Below are 24,934 nucleotides of genomic sequence, written 5' to 3' on the forward strand. Positions count from 1 at the left end.
AGACGGTCTCCGTATTCGTAACTTTTGATGTCACCGCTGTTGTGCTTTTTGCTAAGCGAAATATTATTTAAGTAAATATAGTGTTTTCAATATTAATATTTTAGAAAGTTCTAGACTGAAATTGATTATATTGAAGAAACACATTGAACATCGAATTATATTGAAGAAACATATTCTTATTATTCGTTTAATAAAAAATATCTTCAGTACGGACAGTTCTCCTTGATGAAAATAAATAAATAACTTGATACGTAATGCACCGGACTCCCGTCGAAAATAAGATTGTAACGATGTGACGTTTCAAACACAATTATATTTATTGTTTGAATCCAGGCACGTTTTGTTTAGTAACACGGCAATATGGCGTAATGTCACATAGCTCACTTTTAATCTTACCTTGACTCATAAACCAGCGGAAGTAATGATATTCAAGCAAAATAGTTCTAGTTTATTAATATAAATGTAATATAACATAATTGTTAACAGAATATGTCACATCGTTTCACCTTATTGCGCCTCATAATTTTAAAATTCAAAGAAACTGATAACATTGTTATTGTTTTTAGCTTAACTTACATTACTATACATTTTATTAACTGTATTTAACATCGTCAGTCTTATCATTACTCCATATATGTTTGCGATTCTTTAGCAAACCGTGATTTTAAAAAAATGTTCTGTAAATAATGGAGTAGATATTATATTAATCAAATTTTTATAGTGGTTTTGATGAGCGTGACGACTGACTAAACAAAAAAACAAGTTCTTATTATTATTATTTTGCTAAACATACAAATTCTCATGAATTTCCCATTTTCCACTAATGAAAATTGGGAAGGATATTTATATTGTTTATAGTTGCATTACATAAACCAATGCACTATACTATACTATATATAATATGTATACTAGTTATAAACGTGATTTGAGCTTGAGCCATGGATTATATATATTTATTATTAAGACGAAATAGCAAGTATAATATAATTTAATGTTTGTTTGTCTGTGGTATCAAATATAAATTTATTTATATAAGCATATTTTACATAAGATGCGGTTGTAATATTGTTTTATCATATATTGTAAAACGAGGCCACTTTATCTTTAAGAAAACCTCTAAATTTTGGCTGTTCTCTTAACATATCTCCGATAAGAAAGGGTAAAGATGACAAGGACTTGCGTGGACCGAGATAGTAAGCAGACAAATATCTACGAGTATCTCGTATTATTATTTTTCACTGGCACATTGATAAACCATTAGCTCTACATGTAATTGTGTTAATATAATTTGACCGACCTTTAGCATACAATGAATCCTTGTTCGATTTTTTATTATTACCATAAAACTATGTGGTCATTGCCGTGACTATGAAATCCAGAGACGTAAAATTTGCGTTATATTTTTCAGTATGGAAAAGTAAACATTATGATATGAAACTAAATCATTAATGTGGCGATTATAACAGCTGTCTTTTTCTTCAGCAAAGCTTTCGTGTTAGTCTCTGTGATAACCGATATTATTTTTGAACTAGTTTAACATTTATGCAGGGTATAATTAGGTCTACAATAGGACAGTTCTAGAATCAAACACGCTGACGAGGTGAGCGACCGTCCACCGGGTCATCGCCAGAGAAACACTAGCGGAGTCAGGTACAGATTCATCTTATGGTTACCGGGTTTTTGAAAAACTAATTTATAAACCAGAATGGTACAATGTTTAATTTTAATTGAATTTAATAGTTCTGGGCATTTCATTACTTTAGACGATTTTCTTTATGGTAGTTACATGCTTTGAATATTATTATATATTATTAACAATTATATATTTCTTGTTTCTCATATAATCTAACGTTTAAATAGCAGGTAGATGTTGTATGTTATTGTGTAAGAGCAATAATATGTCACATAACTCTGTAATGACTGTGTGTTGTAATTTAAGACAACTTTAAAAATAGAGTAGAAATGAATCAGTTCCTATTTCGATTAGATTGTTTTTATTAGATATAAATCTACTAAAATATATCTATATTATGTATAGAAGGTTAGAATAAAAAACGCAAGGAAAATTCAAAATATATAATGCCTATACTGTTATGAATAAAATCAAATCTAGGCTAGGATACTACATTCATACATACAACAAATAAATAAATAAATAAACACAATTAGCTCAAAAACATTAATTATTTTAATCCAATCAACATGGTTCTAGATGCATGCGCCCACGCGCTGTTGCATTGCAGCTCGGCTGTGCCTATAACACTTTATTATATTGATCGTTTTAAAGGAAATTATAACAAAGTATTGCGGAACTGTGTCATGATTTGTGTTAAACGCAAATTCGGCTAAACAGCTGCGCTGCACGGCACGTCTACGATAAGGTCATCGGCTCGCAACTGCGATAGCGCAGTTCCAATTGACCTCCATTGCTGCTAAAACAACAATAATGCAATCGCCCTTTGCTCTAAATATCGCAAGGAAAAGGAAATAATACAGAATTTCTAACACCATAGAACTCGTGACCCAACTGATTTGATCAAGAATGCTATTGGTGGCGTGTCACATGTCCCTTGCCTACCTAGCCTACGAAATGATGTGAATTCAACTAACGATTCCTTGCGAAATTAAAACTTTGTTTGAATAAAATTCTACTAATTCAGCCTTGGGTATAAAAAAATTACGAAAAAGCAAAGACTAAAAATATGATCATTAAATAAATAGTTAATGAAAACATAGGGAACAACTAGAGAAATAAGTCGAGGCGAAATGCATACAAAGGATCCATTGTTGAATATAGAAAGTGCAATGCATCTCTGATCATTGTTAGAATTTTAATGGCACAAGGGACAAGTAGGTATGTCATTTTATTGTGTACTCAGATTTTACATACATGTCATGACTAAAAACACAATTTTTGCATAATTTTTCAATTGAAATCATAATTAATATTCATGTTTCTCGATAATTTAAATCTGATATTAATCACAAAAAGTATAAGGACGAATTTTATCACGGAAATGTTTATACGGAAATTTTAATAAAATAATACACTAAAAATATTTATATAACAAGTTTGTAACTCCAAGTTTATGTTAATTACATTATAATAAAAATGGCCGAGTAATTTTACAAAAAATTTCATTTAAATGTACATGTGTTCTACAGACTAAAAAATACTTCTAGAATTTAAAAAAAAATGTAATTGATGATATAGTGGAAATGTAAGAATAAGTTACTTGCATATATACTATTAATATATTGATTTATCACAGTTAATCAAATAAGAGTTATTTTGGCAAATTTAAATCATACAATGCATATGGATAATCGTTACCTACAACACAGAAGTATTATTGAGTTTGCATGATACTAAAGAACAATTGCAGCTTTGTTGTAGCCTAGAAATCATTAACTGAAAATACATTGGACATGTTTTCTTCCATTTAATGTTATATTAGATCTTGGTAGCCTTCTTTTATCACAGTAAGACAAAACAAGTGTTGATTAAAATTAATTAAATGGATTCTACAAATTTGATTTAGATTTGTTCTGATTTCCTTTTTAAAAGTTAGGTGGATGTGATGATGGGATCATAGAGCAATTAAAAAAAGGTGTTAAACAGGTAGATATTAATTTTATAACTGCAATTATTGTTTCAATTGAAGTTATGTTTACTAGTAAATGATGCTTAATAATATCAACACAGATTGTGTATTAATCAGAAATCAAAGAGAAGCTTACTTCGATCAAACAAAGCTTAAGAATGAATATTTATAAATTTATTACAAGATCAGTATTTTATGACTAGGTAATTTGTAATCATGAACAATGGATGTATATTGTTTTTCTGCTGCTACTGGCTAAATGATTATGGAAAATTTATAAAATCCACAAATGTGGACCAATTGTTCTTAACACACACTTATTTTCTACTTATAAACACAATAAGCTGTTTGGTCAAATAATTTTTCTTCTACCACCTAATAGCTTTTTATAGCCAATCATACTCATTAAAGCATAAAGAAAATGTTGAGAGTAACATATTGTGTCTACAAGGCCAGATATACATTTTTGTTTTAGAAAGTAAACAAAGTTTAAAGGTATATTTAATGATCGAGAAATTAGAATTACATTTTTTTTACCATAAAAACAATCGATTTTGGGTTGTAACTTAGATACATCAACTTTACTAGATCACCATAACCTTTGTATGTTTCTGCAGATTTTAAAATTCGATATAAACATGATTTACTCACGTTCTATGTATTCTGTTGTAAGCGCTAGTAAAACAAAATATGTTCTATTGTGAATGGACTACATTTATGTAGACATAATGTCACTGTAGCATTTGTGTAAACAATCAAATCCATACCACTAACCTTTTTATTTTAGTTGTGATAAGAACAAAAAAAATCCAAAGTGATTAATAAAAATTACACGGAAAAATCCATCGAAATTTCACAACACAATCACTAAACACTTGAACGAAATTCAACGTTGAACCACAGATGATGACTGATGACGGATCACAGCTGTGAAGTATGAACGATGAGTATTGTACTAGCATTAGATCTTAAACCAATCACGATCTAGGAATGTGGAAAATACACATGAACACCGAACTGACTAATCGCAAATCATCACTCTTCGCTCATTACCATCGTTATTGAATAATAACCAAATTCATTGAATGACTAAACCATACTGTCTATAATGCATTGTAGTAAAAAAAATGGAAATCATAAATGCTAAAAGTACTTCGTTGCAGTACCATCTATTTTTACTTTACTGTCTAGTGACATCTATTAATTGTTATCTGGGATACAAATAAGATCATTTTTACCGCCATCTGTTAATTAATATTGACACTGATGAGATGTTTACTATGCCATCTGTAATAAAATAAGTAATACGGTGTGACAGTTTTAATTTCAAGTAGAACGTGCTCATACAAAAACCTCGATAGATGGCATTGTTTTACGTTCCATTTATATGTTGATACCACCCTATATATTTTTTATGGTTATAAATATTCGCATATGACTCCAAAACTTGTACAATTACAATATTGTATTTAAGAATTATTGTAGAGGCCCTGAGGCCATGGTGTTAAACAATGATTGACACCGAATCGTGATTTTTATGCGAGCGTTTTATTTGATTTAAAATTCCAGTCGACGTGTTCTATATATTCAATTTACTTTAAGTATTCGTAAAAATGTAGATTAGTCTATGTTACTTGCTCCCGAACAGTGGAAGTAAATCTAAAGTACATTTATCCACTACGTAATACAGCATTGTAGTGATATATGTGGGAAAAAATAGAAATCGCAATTTGTGTATGGGAAGCGTATCGTTTCGTGCTTTATTTACATTCCAAGCACAACGCACGAGCGGTGTTTGTTAAAGCGCAAAGTGTAACAATCTTATGTCACATTAACCACGCAATTTGACGTAATTAGAAATTACATGAACCAAACACGAACTGAACAAGTAGGTACCATTCGGTTATTTATTCATTCAAGTTATCGATGAGCCGTTGTGTAATTTAATGCTTCTTTTAACAATAAATTGCTATACATAGGTAAACGTAAAACGACGATCGACTACAAAAAATTTACCCACTGGGAAGGATTCCAATTTCAAATCTTCGCATGAAATAAAAAAAAAATCTCTAAGATTTGCGACCAACGACTTTTTTGTCAAAACTTATATCAGATTTTAAATTATCTCTCATCTTTACAAATAAGCGACATCCTTAACAATATTACGATTGCAAAAGGTCATATAAATGTTTATCGATTGTAAATGATAAAGCGGCTCAACAAATTTGGGCTAGAGAAAGACTAGTTAATTAACAGTTCCTGAGTTAAGATATATTATGAAAATATTTCCATATTCTGAATTTGAATTCTACTTACATATCCAGGAATGACATCTTTATTTGTGTTACGTAGATGGAACCTACTTTAAAAGAAGTGAATGCAATATTTTTAGTGTACTTATGCATTCTATACTTATTTCTATTGAGTAAAGTATTCGTAGATACGTGGAATATTTACATGGAACTCGACAGTAAGTCCTATTTAGCAAGGCATTCGTACAAGCTGTATTCCGAATATTTGCTTTAGACGTCACTCATTTACATGCATCGAAATACACATACTCACCGAATATTAAATGCAGCTTGCATGCATTAATTTAATTATTAGCTGTGAATACGGCTTACGGCTTCCTTTTACAGCAAATATTTATATTTAAAAAAACGGTAAATTAATTTTGTTATAACATTTCGTTGATAATTTATACCATATTGCATAATAGATGTATATTTTTGTACATACTTGAAATGTTTTTAAATGGAAAATGGAAAATGGATCGCAAAATGAAAATCTTGAAGACGGCTAAACCAATTCCAGTAATATTTGTTAAAATTTAATTCCTTGAGCATGGAAGGTTAATAAAACTTTTTTAAAATAATTTAGTTTTATTTAGTAGGTTAGGTTTTTATTCATAGCAATATGATTGTCAAGTAAACAAATCATATTAAGAAGAAACGAAGTTCGCGGGGGCAGCTAGTTGTTAAAAAAAATCATATATATGGTTACAATCCAGTGGCTTCCTTATGGATTATTACACTTAAAGAAACAGACACAGAAATGTCTGCCCAAGTTATTTACTAATATTCAATATTATATATATCAATTTAGTGGAAATATTAAAAAGATATTACAAATATTTCACAGTTCTAAAAAAACTAGCTTAAAAAATAATACAAGTGTTTCATAGAAGAAGAAGGAGGCAAAGTTTTTTTAACTGCTACGAATCGTTATCCGTGAGATGTAGGAACGCAGTTAATGAGTTAATATTGGTCAATCGCGTTTAGCCTTTAGTTTCGAAATTGGTTATTGGATATTCGGAGTGTACAATGAATACCTTTGTTCGCTATAGATATATATGTATTGGAAAATCGGTCAAGATTATATCTCAGTATTCTATGGCGTTTTGATCTTTATTCTAAAATTAAATAATCTTGCGAATGCAATTTTTTTTACATATTGTGATGTTCTTGAAGACGTAGACGTAGTTAATGGCTTCTGATCATAGTAACATACTTACTTTTTAATTTATATAAAAACAGCAATAAAAAAGCACATGTTAGGATAAGGATTATAATTCTCTTCAATGATAAATAACTTACCTAAACACAATTGTTAAATATTTTTTAAATAGAATTTACTAATAAAATAAAAAAAAATTACGTTGTATAATTTTAATTTTGGTAAATATATTAGTTCAAACGCATTGTAATCCGGTAACGTTATAATATTTGTGTACGTTTTCGTTACGTTGTTGCAAAAGTGAATAAAACATTACGAATAATTCGGAAGTCCATTTGTAGACATGGGAAGCCATAACATATCCATAGAAAGCAAATATTTAGTTGCATTGAGGAACTGAAGGTTGTTAAATACGTATTTTTTTGATGAGCCGATTAATTCGTGTTGAATTCCTTGAACCCTATTACGTGTAACATCAACCCTACCACTGCGCTATGCAGTCTATAAAAGAATTCTTTACTACACCAATGCCATCTGTGTGTTAGTGTTTGTAGAAGTGTTGTGTTGTGCCTACATACCACTAAGGTAATTGTTGAAAATGCAATTATTATATTAACAATTAAAACCCTAATAATAAATATATCTATTTATACTTTGAACTTATAAGTTAGATACATATATAAAAAAAATATAGGAATAAAGTTAATGATAACATTTTATAGTAGCTTTTATTATATAGGAACAAAACAATTGTATAGCAACTTTCATGGTTGAGATGGTGAACGAAAACCAAATAGAAATGTCTCAATTTCCGTCGGAATGCTTCCTTGCAACGTAGATTCTCTTTTTACTGAAATTTCTTACCGAAAAATGTTCTATTTCCACCTGCATTCGTACAAAATAGAATCCCGATCGATTGCTATCGTAGGTATAAAGAAAAACATCGTAAATTTACGTAAAATTTTCTCACACAACCTCACAAATAATTATACCTCTTGACAATTCCTGTACTAGATATTTAAATATAGGCTTTTCGTAACGCCAACTATATACATCAGCCATACAATAATTTATATAATTAAATTAATATATAGGTAAAATTCCAATTTCGAATCGGAATTATACTTATAACGTGACATCTTAGTCAGACACATTTCTACTTACAATTTTTGATAGAAAACAAGTACACGATCATGCTCTATCATCACACTATCATCTACTATCGACAATGATCTGAAATATTTTGTATTTTTAATATCTATAGTCTAAACTGTAGAAGTGAGTTGCGAAGATCGACTATACATATCAGTTTCGAAATTAGTGTCAACTTTTGTAGAGGTTAAGCGATGACAAACAACGTATGTGTACATTACAATAAGCCAGAGGTTGGTCATGCTTGCTAACCTTATGTTCTTCATACGTGTTACACTAGGATCTTGATTTAAATGTGACGATTAAAAGAATAGCTTACGTAATGTCCTTGGTTATTATTATATTAATTAGGGTCAATCGCAAACGTTTAGTGTAATGTATTTTGAATGCAAATGATTAATCATAGAAGTTTTATAACAATGAGAATCACACGTATTTTCAATCGTTTTACAATACAATAGTTTTAAAACTCTTTGTTTTGATGTCTTTTATTACGTGTTAGTTTGAGATATTGACGCCGGTTTTTGCTTGCAGAGAAACCAGAAATATGCAGCCCACCACAATGATTGTTCTGGCTTGCCTAGTGGCAGTAGTAGCAGCGAACACTCAATACCAGTACCCCATCGAAGATTCCGCCAACTTACAGGAAGGCCAAGTCTATGAATCAATCAATGACACACCAGTTCACGAGAACAGTCCAAGAACGAAGCGAGGTTTACTTCTTTTGAAGAAGAAACTCCTACTTGGTATAGCATTATATTATTAATTCAAAAGATTGCAAATATAATATTATTTCACTGTGTCGATGATTATATCTCGATGTTCGTATCATAGTGTTACTTATGTCGCGTATCGCTTGCGCTGTAAGTGCGCTGATCACACGTATCTAATAATTTGTATAAAAAACTTACACACTGCAGTAGGCATCTGTTTCGTAAAAATATTTAAAATAAAAACATGATCATGACACATTTTTGAAGGTATTTTGAATTACGTTAATAAAATATCTACGTTCAAGGTAAACAACGAAAATACTACAAATCGGTAAAATTATATGGATCGAAGCAATCTTATTATTTTCATAAGGTCAAGTCAAGGTTATAGGCCAATAAATTGTAAAACAAATAGTTCGAAGGTGAATACAAAAGTGTGATGTTCACCTATTTTAAGTAGGGACCTATGATTTTCAATGACAACATGTTGTTCATTCACATTAAAGTTTGATTCATGCACATTTTATTCTAAATATATTCAATATGTAAAGATTTTATGAACTAAAATAATTTTATTTTAACAGTTGCGAGCGAGTTGCGAGTTGTCTAGGACGATTATAATTACATATTAAGTGGATGTTTAAAACTTACATAAATTAATCTTTTGAACTGTTCGGGAGTTGAGTCGGCTTATAGGTAGTAAAAAATAGCTTGATTTAGCATACTCTCACACATATTAAACATTTTGTATGTTATGTACGTTATCTTTGGCTGTAAGTGATTGGCTGGTATGATGACTTGTGCCAGTGTCAGCAATATTTTTATGAAAATAGTAATATTTCGATTATTACAGGAGCCCTTGGACTAAAAGCAGCGAAGGTGGGCGCTGTAGGTGCTGGAGTAGCTGGTGCCATCGCACTTAAAAAGCAGTCAGTACACTCACGACCTCAATATTATCACGGGTACTAACCACTAATATATCATTCCCATTTTTTATTAAAACTATACCCCTTTTATATAAAAAAAGATATATTACAATTTTATTAATATTTTGTAATATTTAATATTTATTGGTCTGTCCGGTACGCGAATTTATGAAAGCCCATACGTTTTTTAAAGTTATAAAAAACCGCGAGTCGCCGTTGTTTTATAATTAATGAAGGTGTCCGTATCTTTTAAACGCCGTAATTTGATTTTCGTATAATTTAAATGTAATAAATTAAATACGTTTATTCACCTAATGGAGGCATATATTAAACGCATAGCCGACCGGCCATATTATTTATGTACTGTTATTATTCCAGCTTTATATTATATTTTATATGCTTTATTTAAAATTGGTTTGTCCGCATTGCAGCCACTCTCCATCAGTCGTTGAAGTTCATAGGTAAGTTCTAACATCAGCTTCAATATTCTTCTCACCTGAACTAACCTTCGTCATTATCACTCATAACGGTTTAAGTTATTTATTTCTAATTAAGTGTGAAATACACTTACGTGATATTAACTACTAAATAGTACCTTAGGTAGGTTCCATTTAATTCCATACATATTTTATACAAGAAAGAACATGAAAAGACGAAACGAAGTGTTTTTATTCTTTAGAAAAACATAAATGGCTTAAACGAATGACAAATTCTTTACATAACTTAATATTTTAGTTGTGTATGTAAGTTTAAGTTGAAAAACGTTTTGACTGTGACATGAAAAGCTTCATCATCGCTACTGCATTTTATTTATTCTTGACATGCAATATGATCACGTATAATATTAATAATCACTATCACAGTAGCCTGTTGATAGAAGTATATCTGTATGTTATTTTTTCGGACGCATTAATATACATTTTATATTTGCTAGTAAAAAAATTGATTTGATTTATTTTTCATAACTGATGTATGTAACAATCATATATTAAAATACAGGAAAATGATCCGTCATGCACAGCTACGCAATCGCACGAGCAAATAGAACGAAATAAATAAACGCGAGTTTAATCTTTGGACAGAACTGTGCAAATATGACTATTGATTGACTAATTTAGCAAACACTAATTGTGTTAGATCCTCACGGGGGGAAAAGATGACGATAGTTGACTGGTCTTGCTTAATCTGAGATCCATGAATAATAAATAGATTATAATTCTACCCATTTCAAGTTATATATTTGGGAAAACCAGTATGAATTTATAATAAGGAATGCGGATCGAAAACAATTTTTATGTCATTGTTTGTCAAGTGTAAATTATTACTAATAGGTATTTTTTTACAGCTGGTCGGGCTAACCGCTTTTCCATTTTTCTTATATAGTACATTGAGTACTACAGAAAATGAAGACTTCGCGTGACTATCCAGAAATGTTGTTTAAGAGCTCAAACCAAGGGGTATTTTAGTTAAAACTTAGATTAGTGCTGGTTGTGAAACCATAAAGATCTTATGTAATAGATGCTGCCATATATAAAATCAGGAACATTTATTATACAATAAACTGGAAGTTTCATGTTATAGCTATTGTTTGTCGATTTCTTTCACGAATTTTCTTTGTATATTGTGTAATACTGTTCTACAAATATGGATGTTTTTAGAGTATTGCCTATGATTTGTTATAATATTTATAACAAATGGAGACTCGAGTTAAGTGTTAGAGTGCTGTTTGTTAATAAATGTTTTTTTATAAATGTGAAGTTTTTATTGAAAAAATAAACTCACCACCACCCTATCTTGTTTATATTAGTGACTTATAAGACCATAACTCGTCCGTATAAGTAGTGGTGGATCATGAATTCCATCTTTAAATAGGCAGCTTATAGGATATAGCATCAAGACATTTTAACGACGCAACTGACCTACACAAAAATACTTTGTGATACAAAAAAGTGCGCAATCTCAAAGAGGCACTTCAATATATTATTTTATTATACAAGGTGTCCTATAATATAATTATACCACTTAGGAATTTGGACTAGTGCCATCTTTCTATGTCACATACCAAAATTATGTAGTAAATTTTTTTCATTCGTATAGTTGTAATAATCAATTTGAGCACAAGGTTCGGCTTTAAGTGTAAATTAGGCCATTGTAGTATGAATTTCTGTCTGTCGTTAACGTAAGAGTCGCGTGTTTTTAGAAAAGTTAAAAACAATTGTCATAGTAATATTTTTTAATTTAACTTTTATTAATGTCAATAATTTAATTATTACACGACGTAGTATTCTTTATTAATTGTCGGGAATCTATCACCCAATTTTGGCTTGACATTGATTTATGGGACACCTTAGGTAAGTATAGTTCAACTAAATTATTATCAATAAGTATTTAGTCACTATATAAAATCTGGGTCAATTGTCACTCTTTGACTGACACTAATTTTAGCGCAATTTAAGTAAATTATATTTTCAATTCTATTTATTATTTAATTTAGGCTCGGGGCATATCACTTTTCAATCAAATATACAGTATAAAAAGAAAATTAAAACAAATTTAATCTGTGGCAGTGTACCTTTAACGCTGGCAGCATTTCCTCGCTGTATTGCGATACTTAGTCGTTGAACGAGGAAAGCACCAGCTCTGTGGTCACCGGTACTATCTACCCGGCGACAACTTCAATTTTTAATTAGAGCCTGTGTACTTGAGCCTCACGGGTCAAAAGTTTCTACTCCAAAGGTAACAAAGTCGAAGTTAGAGAAAATACTCATATATTTCAGCCGTTTATTATTTTCCGCCTACTCTGCGGTCTTTTTTGCTTGTCCGAGAGAGGTGAGACGTGTCTACACAAGTAGCATCTCATACTAAAGCCAATCCCATCTTCCAAAGGAGCAAATACAAAAAAATTAAGAATACGATTATTTTTTTAACTTAACAAATATATAGATAAGTAAATACATATAAAATATTAATACAGTTATAACAAGATATGTAAACATTTAATGTACCTAACGAGTTTTTAACATGAGATCATCAAACTTTTATTAATTAGTTTATATCTCGTATATTTTAAATTTAAATTTCATATCAACGTAGAAAACAATACTTATAAAAAAAAAAAGATCCTGTTTAATGCGATAGAAGTTGGTATTTTATTTATTTCTAATATCTACTTACTACAGTACATAATATTATATATAATATACATAATATTATAAACCCAAATCTTTTATAAATATCATGTTATTAAACTAAAACTTAACTTATTTCTTTCAGTTTATATAATCTACTGAATGACGTATAACAAATTTATGTTTCTGTTCTCTTTATATATATTGTTTATTATAATTAATTTATATTTATCAAATAACACAACATTAAATTGAAATTTACATATTAATGGAAACAAGCCATATGAAGAATATCTTCTGCATATATCAGCATCATTTAGACTTTTTATTTGAAAAACCAATGGAATTAATTTTATTATAATATTTACGTAACAATGTCGATAGTCAGTGTTAGTGGTATGAGGTCGAGCGTTCGAATCCCGGCTGTGTATCTATGGGTTTTATGAGTAAATTAAAAATTGAATGGTGAACGAAAACATCGTTTAGCAAGAGCTCGTGTCTCGAGCATTACAGACATAGCTATCATAATTTTAAACTTACGCAAATATTGTTCTGGCCCATAGGTGACTTTATTCCGAGTGATTTTTAATTGCCCCTTGACTGAGCAGAACTGCATTATGGATGCGCGAAGGCCTTGTACAAATCGAATCTGCTCTCAACCTTGTTGCCGTGACAGGTCATTCACTCGGAGATAAGCTGAACTTGACCAAACCAATTGCCAATGAAGTGTGAACTATCCTAACGACTTAATAAATATCAAAGTATCTGTGCTTTAACTTATTTACTGACGTTTACATCTTTAAGGAACACAAATGTGTTAACTTAGAAATAACTAGACATAAGTTCTCTGATATGTCATGAACCTTTAAAACGAATTGTTCATGAAATAAAACATTAATATTTTGTCTATAAAAAGTTATATGTGATGATTGTTTTCTTATGTACAATATTCATGAATGTGGTTTTATACCAAGGAGCCATTTTAAACGAGTGAATCCCAAAACCAATTAAAACGTATATGGTTCCGCCATGAACATTGAGATATTGTTTTATACTGCTTTATAATCCGTATAAAATACGGAAACAGTGTCGTGAAGCGTAATTGTTTTCGCATTGAAATTGAAACTTTCATTAAGTTTTTCGCTGGAGTCGTCGACTATGCATAATAAGTATTGACAACGACGAATTCATTTAGATTGTGATAGAATCTTTATAAAGGATGTATTACGATCATATTATTATTTCAACAAAGAAAACTAAACTATTTATTTTCGTTATTTACAAGTTATTACGTAAGTTAAACACTGTTGCGTAAGTTCAATATATCAGGTATTCAATGTCAATTGCAAGAAGTTTTATCGACAAATTTTCTTTATATGACCTCCATTGTTTTTTGCTTACTTATTTGGAAATTTTTTGGTTTGGTTTTTAAACATTTATTAGCTGTAACACAAGGTATCGATTATTTTATATTTATTAGCTCGAAAACAATATCATTTCAAATTTTACAAACATACTAGAACATAGAAATTATAAAATAACATAAACTTTGTTGACATGATTTGGATTACGTTTGTGTGGTGCTTAGTTACCATTCAGACGTGAGATTAGTTTAAACCCTATAAGTGAGTGTTCACTATGTATTCATAAAGGCTTAATCGTGTTTTTCTGTCAGCTAGTAAGTAGTTATTATTGGCCATTGAGGATCCATTATAAATTTTTAGTACAAAAATAAAACAACAAAAACCCTTACTTGACGCATCTTTTATGGAATGCAGACTCGCTCATGACTTCCTAGTCATTATTCCATATTGTTATTACCAGATGACAGTAATTGGCAAAGGTCGTATAATTATATCATTGTCTCTACTAACTAGCCTTAATCTGCTTATTATCTTTTACATGAAAATATCTTTATTAAAATAAGAAGTTCATAAAAAAGGCTTATTATGATTATTAAATACAGAGGTACAGGTAAAGGATATTAATTGTGTGTGTTCATTTAACACTGATTTTTATATCTGATCTTTCTCATGCAGCAAGGATAGTGTACACGTATATAGTGTAACAAATCGTTTTTGTACTAACTTAATATGTTTTGACAATATCATTTATCCCTTTAGCAAAAAAGTTATGTCGTAATTATAAAAAAATAAATATGATGTTATTAATACGAAACGTCATAAATACTTTTAAGCCGGCTGGCGCTGTCACTCCGACATCTAAAAGACTTAACATCACACAGTGTTGGAGAAACAGGTGCTCGTCTTTTGGAAGAAGAAAAAATCTTATTAATAAAATACTTTGCCGAGAAATATGATGTAGGATATTCTACAGCGCTACTCAGAGCCATCAAAATAAACATACAAAAGTTACGAACTCTCTTCAGAAGTTGGTTGTCAACAAGGAGATCCTCTTGGGCAGGCTATTTTTAATCTCGCTACAAATTCTTGTATTCAAAATTTAAATTAAATAAATCTTTCAGGTCATTTTAGGATTATATGGTATTTTAATTAAATAGGTGTAACTTAATATTTTGTTGATTGTGAGATCCATCCATGGTGAGAATTTGGACACCGACGAAAAAATATTACTAATATATAAAGCCCCAATAATTAAAATAATTAATAAAACATCACTGTAGCTCTTAGGGGCACCGATTTTAAAAGAAACCTTAGAAGTATATAGATATTAATATTAGTATTATTTCTAAATCTATCCAATCTATCTAACCGTCGTCTGATTATCACCTGCCACTCAGCAAACTTAAGTACTTCGTTGATGGCCTCTATCGAATTATTCAGATCTATTATATAATTAGTTCGATAGGAAAATAATAAACGGCAAAAATATAAAAGTCTTTCCTTCAACTCCCAGAGCATATGCTTTCCTCGCTCAACGAATAAATATCGCAATGCTTCCAGCATAAAAACTACACTGCCTGCAACAGGGACTAAACTCTTTAAATTTAGTTTTCTATTCGTCATAATTATTATTACTATGTGGGTTAGGAAAATCTTAATTTATATAACGATAATTTGTTTGTTTGAAAAAAAAATAACACAACGGGCTAGATTTTAGATGTTACCATGGAAAGATCTGTCTAATCACCATGAATTAACATGTAGTGTAAAAGTGTAAATAAGCGAATCATGGTTATATCCTCGTAGGCATGTTTTTAAAACTTATGTATAATAAGTTTATATAAATTATGAGAACAATTTTCAACTTTTATGTTACATTAAACTAGTGACGATAAATATAATTAATAAATTTGTATCTAGTCTTAGATATCATTGAAATATAAAATTAAAAACCATTGTAAATACTATAATTATAAAAAAATTCTTACAAATATAATAACCATTAAACAAAACTCTTCATTTTATAAGACTTTAGGTACAGTCGAAGGTTATAGATATTTAAGGTGTGGCGAATTCAGCATGGATCACTGACATATTTTCTTGCCATGTGTCCGTTGATCCTATAAAAGTCAGTGCCAGGATCGCGGCGGACAGTATACTTTTAAGTGGTCGCTTGTAACTATAGTAACAAAAATTAAGGTGCGCTATTGGATATATTTAAAATAAAATTATTTTGATAACCAAAAAAAGAAAACATCCTATTTTTAAAGATACCGTGTAATAAGTTCTTAATTATTGCATACTTATTTAGTTATTTGTTATTAAATTTCCATATCCTATTTTTTTATGTATTTTTGTTTTGAAAAAATATAATAATAATATTTTTTTTGTAAAATGAAATTGTGATATATATTTTCAGAATAAAAATGAGATTTTACTTGGTGGCTTTCTTTGTGCTGGTGGCGTGTGCATTTTCCCTAGCTGTTGAAAATGGACCCTTGATGACTGCCCTACAGCCTGTCCAAAGGCCGAAAAGACACATCGCCTTATTGGGTAAGCCTCTTGCTCTGATATAAGAAACGTTCATACGTATGATTTAAGAGTACAAACTATGATGGTCTTCTTGTTGCTGCTTTGATTATTTTGTGGCTTAACTTACATTTAAAGAGTATCATTGAAACTTTTAAAATCGTTCCCTTGGTTAACGACACCTTCTTCGCAATATTATTTGTTTCATATTTTTTATTATATTCAAACTTTGGTGTTATAATTATTATTATTGTAACATAAAATATATATTTATTATTTAGTGAAGACTATTTTAGTTATATAAATTAATACTAATTTAACATAGAGTAGTATATGTAATATCAAAGAAGGCTATATAATTAATGTTACGTGGAACTTATAGGAGCTGGAGCTGGTCTTCTTGGAGCAGGTTTGGCAGCCGGTGCAGTAGGTTTGGGAGCGGGTGTGATTGGAGCTAAGGCTGGTTTGGTGGGTGGAGCCATCGCTGCAACCGCTCTCCGTGGCAGGAGTTACGGAGGCTACGGAGGATATGGAGGCTACAGTGGTTATGGGGGACATGGATTGTATGGCGGTTACGGAGGCTACAGTGGTTATGGAATTTATGGTCATGGATACGGAGGCGGATATGGTTACGGAGGATATGCTCCCAGCTACGGACACGGTTATGACGGAGGTTACAGGTACATATAATTTATGTTTGTTAAAGTTACACTGAAGTCCAAAGTCAATTATTGTTAATTTTCTACACTTTATTATTTTCTTCTTTATACTATAGTAAGAAATTTCGAAGCGTTACAATGTATAAAATAAAAATAAATTATAGATATACAAAACTTATTACTTTAAAATATTATTAATAACATAGATAAACTAATAAATAAGATAAATACCAATAATGACAAACTTGAGCATTTATCGCATCTGCTTTTAAAAATAAATTTTTTTAAATAAGTAATTATTTTGTATATTTTTTTTCTAGAAAAGTATTCCTAAACCTTTTAATTTTGGTGAAGGTGAAATTGGTGTTTTGCATGCTATATTTTACATTTGTTTTATAATATTTGATTGTTCCAGATCATACTATCCAACAACAACCTACGTAGTGTCAGACCCGTGGTGTTAAAACAAAGACTTTTGTTTGTTGTTGTATTGAAATATTGCTTATGGCAGCAAATGTGTATTTTGACTGAAACGTACAAATGTTATTTATAACGTGAGAAAATAAAACATACGATTGTTCAAATGGAGTTTTTTAATATTGTAATCGGACACGCGCTGCATAACCACATTTACTACTACAAAAGGATTATATACTTAAATTTCATACTTTTTGTCGTAAATTCGTCCTGAATTTTGTAGTTATTTTTGAAAAAGCCAGCCGTGCATCAGGCCATTTCAGAACGTTTATAACACTTAGGGCGCATACAAAACATTACAGAAAAGTGACATATGACTTCATAAAATTTTCGAACATATTTCTGACTTATAATAAATCTTTAAAGTAATCTATATGACTTAAAATCATTAATCTTAAAAAGCAATGTAGAATACAAACTTCTTTTGTATTGAGCCGCTTATGGCCTGGTTGCTAACCTAACGTAACTTAACAAAATATAGGTTTAGTATTCTGGTAATGTCGGATTCATTATAATTATGGTAGTCACATATTTATAATAACATAGCAAAATCGAAATGCAGCATTTCGAAGGTTTTTAAAATGTTTTAGGCCGCTCAAATGTCTCTAAGGGCAGCTTATCTAAGACAATGATACGATCGACACGCAATTACCATCGTAACTTAACAGTGTCTTTTCTATAACAGTAGAATCGAAGAAATAGAAGAAATTTCACCGTTGCTTCTTAATTCACTTTTTGAGAAGCTAGTTTTTATTACTAACATGTATATGGACACGGCATTATAGGCGTGAATAGTGCGGCTCTAGCGTCGAAACAGCGTTTTACAGAGATGGATGACATCGGCATCGCCCCTTTAATCTCGCTCAGACAAGAGATATATGACTATGCTTTATTCCATCCTTGCTAATCAATAATTAAAGATTTCAGAAATAACTGTAAAAGATATGAATTAAAAAACGTATTTAAACAAACCAAGTTTTTATATATATGTATATTATATATATTATGTATATTCATGTAACGCTTTGTGTCATCAATCTTTCAACATTTGTCTTCTGAGAGATAATACAACATAAAACAAATTTAATCGATAAGAAATCTTGTTGCCGTCAATGCTTAATAAAGTTAATATAAAAGGTCTTATAACGCCTTATTGTTTACGAAGTTTAAGAAGTCAATTGAAGTATTTTGACGTGAACTACGCGAAATGAGTAGGCGCTTACTCAGCGGTACCAAATGAAACGTGAGCAACAATGACAAAGATTTATTACAGCTCAATAATGACTGAATGTTATCTGGCAATATTGATCAAATAGATTAAGAGCTGTTTCAGACAGAAGCACTTCATGTGCTCCGACTTTATTGATAACTTAGTATTAGAGTTCATTAAACTTGTGATTCTAGCTTGAATTTACCTTATTTTATATTCTTATCTGTTTATTCCTAGACTACAAATGAGACTTAAAGAAAATTTATCGCTAACGAAATTAAATCTTTAGTGCCCTGGTTTTAATAAACAGTGTCAGCCAAAATAAAAAAGCTATTTCCATTTCATTCTCTTTACTTAATTACAATTCGCTTCGATGCCAGAGCTCCACCTCGCCTGGTTATGAAAAACTTCAGTTGCATACTGACGACCATATATCTCTATAAAATTCTACAATAAAAGAGATTATTAAAATATATGATTAAATCTTGTTTGTTACTAATAAAATAAAGAGTTTACCAAAAATGGTAATTTACTTAAAGTAATTTTTATTTTAGAGGTGAAAATTGCCTGTAGTTTTATGGTAGGGCTTAACTTTCACCTACTAGTTTACAAGACTTCAACTAGTTATCTATAAAACGTACAATATGGTTCAATATATGCCAACATCATACTGATATGCAGTATCCGTAATGCCGAGTATGAGTTCTTGAAACAAACGAAACACGAAATACCAATTAGATACACTCGTATGTAAACCACTTTAGTATACCTAGATGAGATTTTCCATTCTGTGTAAAGTAAATGTGAATAACTTTATATAATACCTAAAAATTAAAAACTTCTTTTTTATTATTTAATTGTTAAATACAATTGGGATTTTATCTAACCTCAAATGAATTAAATAACTAATTACATTTAGTTAATTAAATAATTCAGGCATGAATTTTATCTATTAATTGTTTAAAACCACAGTGTTAAAGTAAATATGTAAAAATGGACAGAAAATAGAGCAACAAAGTTGAAAGCTTACACGATTTGTTATTTAATAGTGAAATGGAGTGAAAAACTAAAATCCGAAATTGGCGAAACGCCGAATGAAATATTTCTATGTGGTTGTGGCACGAACTCTCGCAATTAGAATTTTCAAATCGAATTTTCCTGCGATACCTCCCAGCGTTGTTGCTTCCAAATTGGTTATTGGGGAGCGAGCCATTTAATTATAAAACAATCCCATTTCTTAGACTTTCTTATAGGTAGACCGGACTTAAAGATAAACCGTATGGTTTAGAAAATCTACTATAAAATGGAACTGATACACATTATGAATACGTTTCTTCCAGCACCAGGATAAGACCACAAAGAGTCCGGGGCTCCCGAGGATTCCTTGGTACTTATTTAATTCAAGCTTATTCAAGCAATCTTATCTAATTTATACATAAATACGTATATTAGTATTAGTTTTGTATATTATATTAGTAATTATTTTAGCTAATTCTGGTAACTGATAAATTTCGGGGACAAGATCTTCATTAGGAACATAATATGGTCCATTCACTTTACACTGAAATGAATTGCTCATTATTTAGTGCGTAAGATCGTCGAATTTGTGATTGTGATGATCTGATGTCAGATTTGTATTACCATGCTGTTTTTTCCCAACCTACTTGTTCGTACGCTTCCCTTTTAAATTCTTTACATTTAGGTTGTAAGGCGAGTATAAATGCTTTGTTTTATAAAGCAAATATGTATAAAGTAAAAGGTTCACCAGTCCGCTTCGAATCAACGGATTATGGAGTTTACATAAAAACATTATGGCGCTTTAAGAGTACAGTTCCATTATCAAAAAGTAGGTAGAGTGTTTACAACCAAATTTGATAAACATACTAAATTTTAACATTCATTTTCGACAATTTCCTTTGTTTTTTTTGTCTCGTGTTATATACATATGAGTACAGGTTCAGAGGTTCGGTAAAGCTTAAGAAAAAATGTTTGAAAGTAAAAGTTTTGTTACAAAAACATTCCTTGGATGATTTCTTTCAGGTAACTTTAAATATATAGGCAAGAAATATTTCTAAATCACAATAAACCTTAAAATATTCAATAATACTACAGCAGCGCTACAACTCTTTATGTCTTAAAAGTCTATAGCGATTATATATATGTTTTATCAGTCAAGACCGGTGCAGTACCAGTTTCACAGGTACCGGCGTAATGTGATGCAATAGGTTTACCCTGTTGTACTCGCTTTTCGTGTGGTGAGTGAGATTTTCGAAGGCAGCTTTGCTCTTTCTCACTGTTGATACTTTCTTCCTCTGCTACTCGGGGTACAAACATTCTTCTGTACCGTGGGCGAGAGTTTGGGTGTACGTCACAGAGCATCTCTGTTCTCGGCTTCCTGTTAACCCAGATAGGTTCTGGGTGTAGACTGCGATTCTACGCCTTTGTTGTTTGCCGAAATGCTGAAACTGCCCAACTCTTCGAGCACATTTAAACTATAGCATATATTGCGACTGGTGATTTGACACAAATGGTTCTGCGGTAACACAATATAGTGTACATTATGTTACCTATATGAACGTCAAAATAGAAATACATATGAAATGATTCTAATTTTACATTTACTGCCAGTTCTCAAATCGAGGACGTAGAACGGAAGAGAAGAACTGCCAATAAACTCTCCATCACGTTTTTTAACGGCCAAGTTTTTTTGTTTTACACAATGTTGGTAAGGAGCTGCAACCATTACACCAAGTTGTACATGACTTCTTAAGTAATTAATATCTAATTAATAAAAATAAAAAAATTAAAAACAAAGATTTGTCCTCTATCAGAAGGAGGCATGGTAAAATGGTACAATGGCATACCAAAACCGCAATACATCCGATTCCCAAATAAATCCCCCAATAGCTATTACCTCCTTGTTCTGCAAAATACTGAGCTCCTGAGGTAGCTACAGTGCCACCAGCTGAATAATGATCGTGATCGCTCGGCTGGTGATCTTCTCGTTTTCCTCACGTATAGGTGGGCAAAGGCAATTAAGTCTAAGGGAGTGGCGTTAAGTTTGGACATAGAGAAAGCCTCCGATCAGGTGTTGCCCCCGGCACATTTCTCGAAACTCCCCGAGTGCTATGGGTCCCCTGAGAAATTATGCAACTGGATTTCCAGATTTCTCAGTGATTTGAGCATTAAGGTCATCATCAATGGAGCATGTTACGGCTCGAAACCCGTGCAACATAGCAGCATTCATTGCTATACGAACGACAGCACAGCTTTTTACAATGGCCGGATATTTCTTAGGCAGTTGTCGATCAGAGGTGACTCAGATCAGACTCCTCAATGTTACCCATAAAAACTTTTCAAATAAAACCAATGAGGATCTTTGTTTACGCGCTTGGCTCCCCCAAAACGACCTTGTGCAAATTTACCGTTCCTTAAATAATTTCTGAAGACAAACTACATTCATTTAATTATTAAGACATTCAAAGCCATTTTTTTATTCATAATATTTCACCATTATAGTGTTATCGTATTCGCTTTTAATTAATGTTTGAGCAGTGTAGGCCTAGTAGCTTCAGCGTGCGATTCTCATCCTTGAGGTCATAGGTTCGATCCCCAACTGTGCACCAATGGACTTTCTTGCTATGTGCGCATTTTACATTCGCACGAACGGTGAAGGAAAACATAGTGAGGAAACCGACTTGCCTAAAATTGGACGGCGTGCGTCAGGCACAGAAGGCTGATCACCTACTTGCCTATTCAATTTACAAATGATCATGAAACAGATACAGAAATCTGAGGCCAAGACCTTAAAAGTTTGTAGCGCCACTGATTTATTAAAATTTTAATTACGTTTGGTGAAGACGTTTGGATTAGTTTCTGTGATGTCCAACGAGACCACATATCTAAAGTAAAGCTAAATCTATGGTATTTGATGAGAATTCTTGTCATAACTTCAAACGATAAGGATACGTAATTCGTCGAAGGTATCTTGAATACTTATTAGTATTTAATTTATATCCCCAGTACATTTTATATTAATAGAAGATGAATACGTTAGTTTTTTATTAAATGTGCTAATATTATTGAAATAAATACTATTGAAATAAAATCTAGTAAAACTTACTACTATGCCAGTATTAAATTATTAGAATTAATACAAAATCTGGAAAAGATTTAGCATTTATTATGTTTGGGATGTTTTACAGAGTGTTCACTGGTTTCATTTATTTATTCTTAACTATGAAATATTTAAGAATAAATACGGCCACTAGGCTGTTATTGAGCGCATCAATCATTCAGATGCATTAGTAAGGAGATATTTTATCATACAACAATGGATCAACAGCATCCGTACAAAAGAGCGTCGTGTTTTCACTCCATCGAAACTGGAGCAGTGTATGTAATTGATTGCTTACAAAACAAACTATTCGCGTTTAGTTATCCTTTGTTCGTTATATTTATTGCTCTATTAAGTGTCATTGTGGTTATTAACAAAATAGAATGGCGCAAGCATGCTCCACGTCCAGGCCATCAGCCAGGGTCTTCTCCACGCTTCACGTACCGTTTTCCTTAAATAGTGTTTATTTAGTTTTATTCCCTCAGAATAAAAGGAGCTTTAACCCATATAAAAAGGTACATTCATGTTCTGCTGAGTAATTAATGATCTTTATTAAGTAGTATATTTCAGGGTATGTAGCTGTCTACAGCAAATACAAATTTTCTAGGTACTCTATTTTAAGATATCCTAGGCAACGTTCGTTCTTTAATTGATAAAGCCAATATGCAATGTGATTAAAGCTCCATGGAAAGTGATATAAAATTTTATTTTGAAATGGATTTCAAAAGCTTTTTGGAGCAACTAAACTTAAATATTTCGCTTTAAATATCATTTTCAGAGCCAATAACGTACTAGATTAACACCAGTCACATATAAAGTGAAAATATTAAGCGGAAAATGGATGTCGAAACGCCTCTGTAGGTTTTATGGTAAGTGTTACGGTAAGATAGGAAAACCGTTTTTTCAGTATTATTAAAAGCCATGAAATAGCAATTTATTCTTATTATCTCAATTTCCAGAATAGTTTGGAACAATAAAGGTATATTTTTTGTAATAAGGGAAAGAAGTGAATGTATGAATTTAGCATGACGTAAGAAAGAGGTAGGCCTCAGGGGCGTGATAACCGCGGGCCGACTAAACGAGGTGAACGTAAAAGTTCAGTTTCCTCTCCTTTGTATAACGAGATAATATATATCAAACTTTACCCGCGACCAGTTCGGGAAACCGAAGTATTAAAACCCACGGATATTCTTCAAATATTGGGAAAAGTTTTAGTTTCTCCTGCGCTCGCGTGATTTTATCGAATACCCACCGAAGCCTTAATTCAAATTTGATAACGGCATGTTAAAAATTATTTTTGTTGAATAGTCTTCATTGATAGTTATTTTGGTAAAGCTCATCCATGAGACCTAAATTGTATCATTCGTAGGAATTTATTTAACCTATTATATCAAAATACCGTTGCCATGGTAAATGCCTACGTAAATAAAATCATATTAAGAATATGAAATATAAAATCTACATGAAGGTTAAAGATGCAAGCTATATGATGTCCTATTAAATTCATATGACCAGTGCATAAGGATACAGTTTGGCAGGCGGTCGGTGAAGTTCGTATCAATGAGCTGAACGGGCAGAAAAGTTGGCACATCAATATG

General features: G+C 31.2%; 3 protein-coding genes across 6 annotated transcripts in view; 2 read left to right on the top strand and 1 right to left on the bottom strand.

Annotated features, from left to right (window-relative positions):
* The window catches only part of LOC123715880 (solute carrier organic anion transporter family member 5A1), a 27,000-nt gene extending 22,465 nt beyond the window's left edge, over window positions 1–4,535 (bottom strand). The window contains exon 1 of the mRNA XM_045671224.1: window positions 4,380–4,535. The gene's annotated coding sequence lies outside the window, so the exon portion shown is untranslated. The remainder of the gene's footprint in view (window positions 1–4,379) is intronic.
* Window positions 4,536–7,606: 3,071 nt separating this feature from the next.
* On the top strand, window positions 7,607–11,592 carry LOC123716210. Of its 3 annotated transcripts, none has more exons than XM_045671836.1 (5): window positions 7,607–7,646; window positions 8,748–8,959; window positions 9,780–9,888; window positions 10,284–10,313; window positions 11,198–11,592. In XM_045671836.1, exons 2-5 carry the CDS (start codon window positions 8,761–8,763, stop codon window positions 11,208–11,210), a joined length of 351 nt encoding a protein of 116 aa, XP_045527792.1. In that variant the 5' UTR covers window positions 7,607–7,646; window positions 8,748–8,760; the 3' UTR covers window positions 11,211–11,592. The 3 variants fall into 3 exon arrangements, with proteins under 3 accessions (XP_045527792.1, XP_045527793.1, XP_045527794.1); XM_045671837.1 differs by having other exon boundaries at window positions 9,780–9,855; XM_045671838.1 differs by lacking the exon at window positions 10,284–10,313 and having other exon boundaries at window positions 9,780–9,855.
* A 4,870-nt stretch (window positions 11,593–16,462) lies between these two features.
* LOC123716278 (acanthoscurrin-2-like) lies at window positions 16,463–18,116 on the top strand. Of its 2 annotated transcripts, XM_045671940.1 has the most exons (5): window positions 16,463–16,543; window positions 16,764–16,897; window positions 17,256–17,417; window positions 17,463–17,553; window positions 17,948–18,116. In XM_045671940.1, the coding sequence occupies exons 2-5, from the start codon at window positions 16,771–16,773 to the stop codon at window positions 17,994–17,996; spliced, it is 429 nt and encodes a 142-aa protein (XP_045527896.1). In that variant the 5' UTR covers window positions 16,463–16,543; window positions 16,764–16,770; the 3' UTR covers window positions 17,997–18,116. The 2 variants fall into 2 exon arrangements, with proteins under 2 accessions (XP_045527896.1, XP_045527895.1); XM_045671939.1 differs by having other exon boundaries at window positions 17,256–17,553.
* Window positions 18,117–24,934: the final 6,818 nt, after the last annotated feature.

This window comes from Pieris brassicae, chromosome 11, assembly GCF_905147105.1.
Source record: "Pieris brassicae chromosome 11, ilPieBrab1.1, whole genome shotgun sequence".
Taxonomy (NCBI): Eukaryota; Metazoa; Arthropoda; class Insecta; order Lepidoptera; family Pieridae; genus Pieris; species Pieris brassicae.

Excerpts from the sequence above, each read along its gene's own strand:
- LOC123716210 (XM_045671836.1), top strand. The coding sequence starts at position 8,761 with ATGCAGCCCACCACAATGATTGTTCTGGCTTGCCTAGTGGCAGTAGTA. Across the intron at positions 8,960-9,779 it reads GAAGAAGAAACTCCTACTTG|GAGCCCTTGGACTAAAAGCA; the intron begins GTATAGCATTAT and ends CGATTATTACAG. Across the intron at positions 9,889-10,283 it reads CGACCTCAATATTATCACGG|CCACTCTCCATCAGTCGTTG; the intron begins GTACTAACCACT and ends TCCGCATTGCAG.
- LOC123716278 (XM_045671939.1), top strand. The coding sequence starts at position 16,771 with ATGAGATTTTACTTGGTGGCTTTCTTTGTGCTGGTGGCGTGTGCATTT. Across the intron at positions 16,898-17,255 it reads AAGACACATCGCCTTATTGG|GAGCTGGAGCTGGTCTTCTT; the intron begins GTAAGCCTCTTG and ends TGGAACTTATAG. Across the intron at positions 17,554-17,947 it reads GGTTATGACGGAGGTTACAG|ATCATACTATCCAACAACAA; the intron begins GTACATATAATT and ends TGATTGTTCCAG.